This window comes from Salvelinus namaycush, chromosome 18 (genome assembly GCF_016432855.1).
Source record: "Salvelinus namaycush isolate Seneca chromosome 18, SaNama_1.0, whole genome shotgun sequence".
NCBI lineage: Eukaryota > Metazoa > Chordata > Actinopteri > Salmoniformes > Salmonidae > Salvelinus > Salvelinus namaycush.
The window spans coordinates 39709841-39717117 of NC_052324.1; the positions used below are offsets into that span (position 1 = coordinate 39709841).

Here is a 7277-nt window from a genome sequence, read left to right on the forward strand (position 1 = left end):
TTTACATTATGGTTAACAAGATAACTAACATTTTTCCTTGCATTTTAACTAATTTTACCTCTCCAAGAGAAATAATGTAAATCCTTACAGGCCTATATAAATATATATATATATATATATATATAAATATAAATATGTATATATATAGCGACTCAAGACGTTGCATGTATATCACGCCATTGAAAAAGAAGCGAGAGTCGTAGCCTATGGCTGCGTTGAACTGGGTTTGTTGACACCAATATGCAAATTCATAATTTAATGAGTAAACACATTAATGATTTCATAATATCAATGACAAAGTTGGGGGGAAAAAGCCTTGCTTCAGTGGAGTATAGAGTGGTCCATAACATGAGTCGGGTGGGCGGGTACTTAGACTGGGGCTAACATTAACAGCTGCTTCTGGCTTCATAACCAATCAGCATCCCATAAAGATGACGTTAAAGTGTCCTACGTCAGCCCAATGGCGATAGAGTAGAGTTGGTGCAAAGGAGTTTGAGTGGGAGATAGGGACTAGCGTGCCCCATCACAGCACAGGGACCAGGGACGGGAGCGCAGACACTCATATCCCCCACCCTCCCCCCCCGACTAAAACAGCTCCTCCGCGGCCAAACAAGTCCTGCAACACCCGGCTACCCCTCAGACAGCACCGGCCAGCACACAGGCTACTACTCTATACCGCCGTCCGGAGGAAAAAAACCCAGCTTCAAAACTGTTGCACCACGTTTTAAAAGTGGACCTAACACCTCCTTACTTCTTGGACATGGGCGATATGGGGGATCCGCAGAAAAGTAAGTGAAGCTGGTTCGAGTGTCTATTCTATTTTGAGTGATGCAAAACTTCGGCGACATTAGACTCATTTTGTAGGTCAATTTGTGTTTGTTTTTTGACGTTTGCCAACTGTTTGTGCAACGTTTATTGTAGTAGCAGGTCCCATTCAATGACACGTTTTCATACGGAATAGTCGTTACAATACCTGTCCAGAGGATGCAGTCGTTCAATGTCAGAAAAGTTACTCTGGATCATTGAATAACAGTGCACATTAAACTATAGCACATTCATAAATAACGTTATTAATGTTACTAACGAATGTATATTATTTTATAATAAATTATAACATGAACTAAAGTATGATTATCATTATGAGACATTCTTTATACTCAATCTAATCTTTATAATTGTCCTAATATATATTGTGATATTTTATTTTTATTTTTTTTTGACTTTGTTCTCCAGAAAAGCGGCTGATCTCGCTGTGTGTCGGCTGTGGAAACCAGATCCACGACCAGTATATTCTGCGGGTCTCTCCAGACCTCGAGTGGCACGCTGCCTGTTTGAAGTGTGCAGAGTGTAATCAGTATCTCGACGAGTCTTGTACCTGCTTTGTCCGAGACGGGAAAACCTACTGTAAACGGGACTATGTTAGGTAAGAGCTGTTTGTTATGAAATGTAATAGTGTTGATAACCATTGTTTCTTATTGAATGATTGGTTGACACATTTACGTATTAATTGTTATCATATAATTAACATGATTAAACAGCGGACATCAAATATTTATTTTGGCGTGACTATCATATCTGATGGTCTGGACAATTCTATTTAAAAGTAATATTGAGATATTCTATCAAAAATACAGTTTTAAATTGTATTTTCAGACCACACACAGTGTTAATATGTATTCTCTTTTTTTATCACCACCAAAATCAGCATAATTGCAATTAAGTCGTTATTATCTTGTCAGTATAATAACAGGCTTTAATAATATTGTCGAAACCCACATCAGAACTCACACAGTTAAGGTGATTTGTACTGTCATTTACAACACGTTTACATATTCAATACAAACTATTTTATAGAAACAAATGATTTCATGTACTGCGATATTTCACTGTATTGATGGCCTTTTAGTGAAGTCCAGCTGGATATTATTTACATAGGCCTATAATTGAAATATTTTGTTATCCCTCAAATTGGCCAAATATATTAGGCCTACATATAGACTACAATTGAATTAATACATTCGACAATTTGTAATGTTATCGCCTGTAGTAGTAGTAATAATAATAATAATTATTATTATAATTATAATAATAAGAATGTTACTATAAGTCTTCTAAGAATATTTCCAGATATAATTGCACTATTTAATGATAAATATGTGTTCCATTCTTCTCTGATAGCACAGAACAGGTCCGTGCTTGGTCTTTATGAATGTAATATGTTATACAGGTTTCAAGTAATCTCATGTGATGTAAACACAACTCAATATTAAGGCCTAACAATCCTGCTTTAAAACAAAAATAATGCCCCTGTGCTTGTCCTGTTATGTGTGCTGCCCAGCCACAGTACACAGCCTAACGGTGGGCCGTGGGCCTAGCGACGCGGTTAGCTGACTCTGACCGGTCACCCAATCCCTCTTTACCCTCCAGGTTATACGGAATAAAGTGCGCTAAATGCAACATCGGTTTCAGCAAGAATGACTTCGTGATGAGAGCGCGCTCCAAGGTGTACCACATCGAGTGTTTTCGGTGTGTGGCCTGTAGCCGACAGCTCATCCCGGGGGACGAGTTCGCTCTGAGGGAGGACGGCTTGTTCTGCCGGGCCGACCATGATGTCGTGGAGCGGGCCACAATGGGCGCCGGTGACCCCCTCAGCCCCCTCCACCCGGCCCGACCTTTACAAATGGCAGGTAGGTTAACACTTTATATCAATGGCAGGCTGTTTCTTTGTTGCTTTTTGTGGGGCTTGTTTAGCCGGTGTAGTTGTTGGCCATTCGCTTGATGTTGTAGTCGTTGGAAACGTTTATTTTCTGTTCATTCATGGTTGGGGCAATGCTTGGAATCTTTGTGAAAGGTTATTCATATTGAACCCATTATGACAACGAAGAATGTATAGCGTCATAGACTCAAATATATCGATAGGCCTAGGCTAAGCTTTGTCATGTCCCCTAATACAACAGGCTACCTGCATACGAACAAATATAAACACATAACCGCAAAAACGTATTTTATTGGATAACGTTGTCATGATGTGCAGTTTGCCGTGTAGCCTACATCTCTACAGTATAGGCCTAAGTTGTTTTTTGTTTTTTTAATTTAAGGTTTAAGTTTCAATATATATTTCTAACACTTACAGGCATCGTTGAGTCAATATAATATGATATTTAGATATATTGGGTGATATATTTGTTTACACGTCATAATTATAAACAGATAATGTAGCCTATTATTTAATCTAGTTGGGATACTAGTCGTTTATGCGAACATCATTATCGGTTTGATCATGTCAACAGTGCAGTGATTAAATAATTTGTATAAATGCGCTTTTTGTCAATGTCCCTCCGCAAGGAAGGATACATGGGCAAAGTATGTTCATGGCTGAATGGAGGAACTATGAATTTAAATCCAATGTTTGAGCTAGTTAGATGTTTTGAAGCATCGCCATAAAAGAACAATCCGCAGTCTACATTTGGGGGCCGGTTTCATACGTAATTGTTTGTACTGAAGTTTTGAGGGGCCTATAGACTGGATAAATGTAAACTACATGTGTGTACGTGCCACAATACGGATATCATTATATTATGTTGCTTTTTGGGGGAGTTTTGCAAGCCAGTTGGCCACGCATTCGGAATGGTCGAATATACTATTTCCTCAGGCTAAATACCTATAGACCTATGTGTAAACGAACTCGCACTTAGTGCTGATGTTAAAACAGACTACATAACCCAAGCTCGGCAGATAGCCACAGCAATGCTTCCTTCATAATGATTCATCCAATCATAAAGTGTGCACCAATATAATAAGAAACTAGACTATTTGACAGTCCATTCCCGCTCATGGCCTGCACCCTGGTCCAAGTTTTAAGACCGCAAATGTTCACCCAATACAACTAATTTAAACGATACGTTAAAACAGACATGAATGCACCTTCACTGAAAGATGTAACCAGTTTACTTTAAAAGTTATACCGTTTTATAAAGTATAACCATACACAAGCTAACATCAAAGTATCTCAACATATAGCCCATATCACATATAGCCCATATCACATATAGCCCATATCACATATAGCCCATATCACATATAGCCCATATCACATATAGCCCATATCACATATAGCCCATATCACATATAGCCCATATCACATATAGCCCATATCACATATAGCCCATATCACATATAGCCCATATCACATATAGCCCATATCACATATAGCCCATATCACATATAGCCCATATCACATATAGCCCATATCACATATAGCCCATATCACATATAGCCCATATCACATATAGCCCATATCACATATAGCCCATATCACATATAGCCCATATCACATATAGCCCATATCACATATAGCCCATATCACATATAGCCCATATCACATATAGCCCATATCACATATAGCCCATATCACATATAGCCCATATCACATATAGCCCATATCACATATAGCCCATATCACATATAGCCCATATCACATATAGCCCATATCACATATAGCCCATCTACCCCACAAGAAGGTGATGATGCTGGACGTTCGTTATGACGTCCAGTGGACTCTCTTGTTAACTAGGCCTATAGCTGGTATAAAACAAGGGCATTACTCTTTCTTTGTTGTTGATTTTTTATTTTAGACATGATTAAATTCTCAACGGCTTCAGTTAAAAAATGTCGGTCTAATACAAGTTTGAACAATCTGAAATTGAAACAGAAGTGAATATTGATTAGTTAAGAATGGGATTGGTTGATAATTGATAGTAATAAAATATTGCCATACGGCCCGGATAACAATAAGATTAATGGATTCTCCATACTAAACCCTACTACTGATTCGTTTTGGGAAAGGCCTATAGGCTACCGTGGTTTTTTGTGCCAGTGTAGTTTTCAAAGTGTATATTTTTGTATTCTCAACTTTTGCATCGAACACAATGTCTTTATATAGCCATGGTGTTTGAGTGCCGATAGATAATGTTTTTCTTTGTCTGCACTCTTTCTCAACAGCAGACCCAATATCAGCCAGACAGCCCGCGCTCCGACCGCACGTTCACAAACAACCGGAGAAGACAACTCGCGTCCGGACGGTTCTTAACGAAAAACAGCTCCACACGTTGCGGACCTGCTACAACGCCAATCCCCGGCCCGACGCTCTGATGAAGGAGCAGCTAGTCGAGATGACCGGTCTCAGTCCCCGAGTCATCCGGGTCTGGTTCCAAAACAAGCGTTGCAAGGACAAGAAGAGGAGTATTCTGATGAAACAGTTACAGCAGCAGCAGCCCAACGACAAAACGGTGAGGACCCTGTCTGATCTTTATTCAATAAAGGATTCAAAACAGTGGTGTTCTTATCGGTCCAAATGCTGGTAGCTGTTGTAACTGTTTCATTAGAATACTCCTGTTCTTGTCTGGTCGTTAGATGTTATGAAAGAACTGGGGTGAAATAGAAACTGGGACATGGTCCTATACGTCTGTCTGTGGATGCGTGAAATATATCCAGATACAGGCGTATACGTTCATACGTCCCACACACACACACACACACACACACACACACACACACACACACACACACACACACACACACACACACACACACACACACACACACACACACACGCGCGCGCGCACGCGCACACACACGCACACACACACACCACAAATATCCAGCATGCCCGTTCTCACATCTTTATCATATTCTAAATACCTAATGTTTTTTGTTGTTGTTGTTGGGTCAATGTTGACGTGCTAATTTAAACTTTATATGACGATCAGTTTCTCTGGGACTATCTGCAGAATATCCAGGGAATGACGGGCACTCCGATGGTAGCGGCCAGCCCGGAGAGACATGACGGTGGTTTACAGGCTAACCCAGTGGAGGTGCAGAGTTACCAGCCGCCTTGGAAGGTCCTCAGTGACTTTGCGCTACAGAGTGAGATCGACCAGCCCGCGTTTCAACATCTGGTGAGTTCATAGGAGAGAAGGTAGTCTGTACTATAACACAACTGGTGAGTTCATAGGAGAGAAGGTAGGCTGTACTATAACACAACTGGTGAGTTCATAGGAGAGAAGGTAGACTGTACTATAACACAACTGGTGAGTTCATAGGAGAGAAGGTAGTCTGTACTATAACACAACTGGTGAGTTCATAGGAGAGAAGGTAGGCTGTACTATAACACAACTGGTGAGTTCATAGGAGAGAAGGTAGTCTGTACTATAACACAACTGGTGAGTTCATAGGAGAGAAGGTAGTCTGTACTATAACACAACTGGTGAGTTCATAGGAGAGAAGGTAGTCTGTACTATAACACAACTGGTAAGTTCATATAGGAGAGAAGGTAGTCTGTACTATAACACTAAACCGTCTGTCTAGGAGACAGTGTAAACGAAATCACAGGTAACGGTTAGGTTGTCATGTTATGTTTTTCATGTTTCATGTTATGTTTGTTATTATCTGATAAAATTAGGTTATTTATAAGTGACGTATGGGGTAGAAATGCAACTGTCATATCAAGGGTTTACATTTTACATTACATTTTATTGCATTGTCTAAAGTATATTATTGAAATAATTTTTGGGAGCTAATATCTTGACATGTGTCAATAATGTGATGTATTGGTTGACATGTCACTGTCATATCCAGGACAGACACGTTACATGTTATTTTACATTTGAATTTTAATGTCTAAAATATATTATTGACATACTATATATATTGACCTAATGTCTTGACATGTGAATAATGACAGTCAGCCTGACGTTGTGTTGTTTCTTTGTTCAGGTTAATTTCTCGGAGGGAGGCCCTGGTTCCAACTCGACAGGAAGCGAAGTCGCATCGATGTCATCCCAACTTCCAGACACACCCAACAGCATGGTCTCGAGCCCTATAGAGGCGTAGGGCCTCGCGGACCGAGTGTAGACTACGTCAGACTATTGTCATATTTCTGACTGATGACGAGTTGATGTTAGTTGGACAAAGTGCCGGACTGACTGAAAAAAAAAACGAAAAAAAACTTGACTCGGGGGTGGAAAGAAACAAAAATGTCACTCTCTTGTTGATTTCATTCGAACTGAGAGATAAAAAGAGACCCCCCTCCCCTCCTCCTACTGCACGAAGCCTCTTTAACAACAACTACTGGTTGTAGTTTTACACTGTGAAGACAATCATGGGATTATTACCCGAGCTAGATCTGTCCAAGCGTCCGTCATTACGTCCGTCTGTCCACTCGCCGCAAAACAACCCCGAAGAAGAAGAGGAGGAGAGAGAGGACCATGGTGTAGACG

General features: G+C 40.2%; 1 protein-coding gene across 1 annotated transcript; it reads left to right on the plus strand.

Moving 5' to 3' along the window:
• Positions 1-760: 760 nt before the first annotated feature.
• On the plus strand, positions 761-6891 carry isl1 (ISL LIM homeobox 1). Its single transcript, XM_039013799.1, has 6 exons — positions 761-788; positions 1234-1423; positions 2428-2687; positions 5002-5288; positions 5790-5957; positions 6775-6891. Exons 1-6 carry the CDS (start codon positions 761-763, stop codon positions 6889-6891), a joined length of 1050 nt encoding a protein of 349 aa, XP_038869727.1.
• Positions 6892-7277: the final 386 nt, after the last annotated feature.

Excerpts from the sequence above, each read along its gene's own strand:
- isl1 (XM_039013799.1), top strand. The coding sequence starts at position 761 with ATGGGCGATATGGGGGATCCGCAGAAAA. Across the intron at positions 1,424-2,427 it reads TGTAAACGGGACTATGTTAG|GTTATACGGAATAAAGTGCG; the intron begins GTAAGAGCTGTT and ends TTTACCCTCCAG. Across the intron at positions 5,289-5,789 it reads AGCAGCCCAACGACAAAACG|AATATCCAGGGAATGACGGG; the intron begins GTGAGGACCCTG and ends GACTATCTGCAG.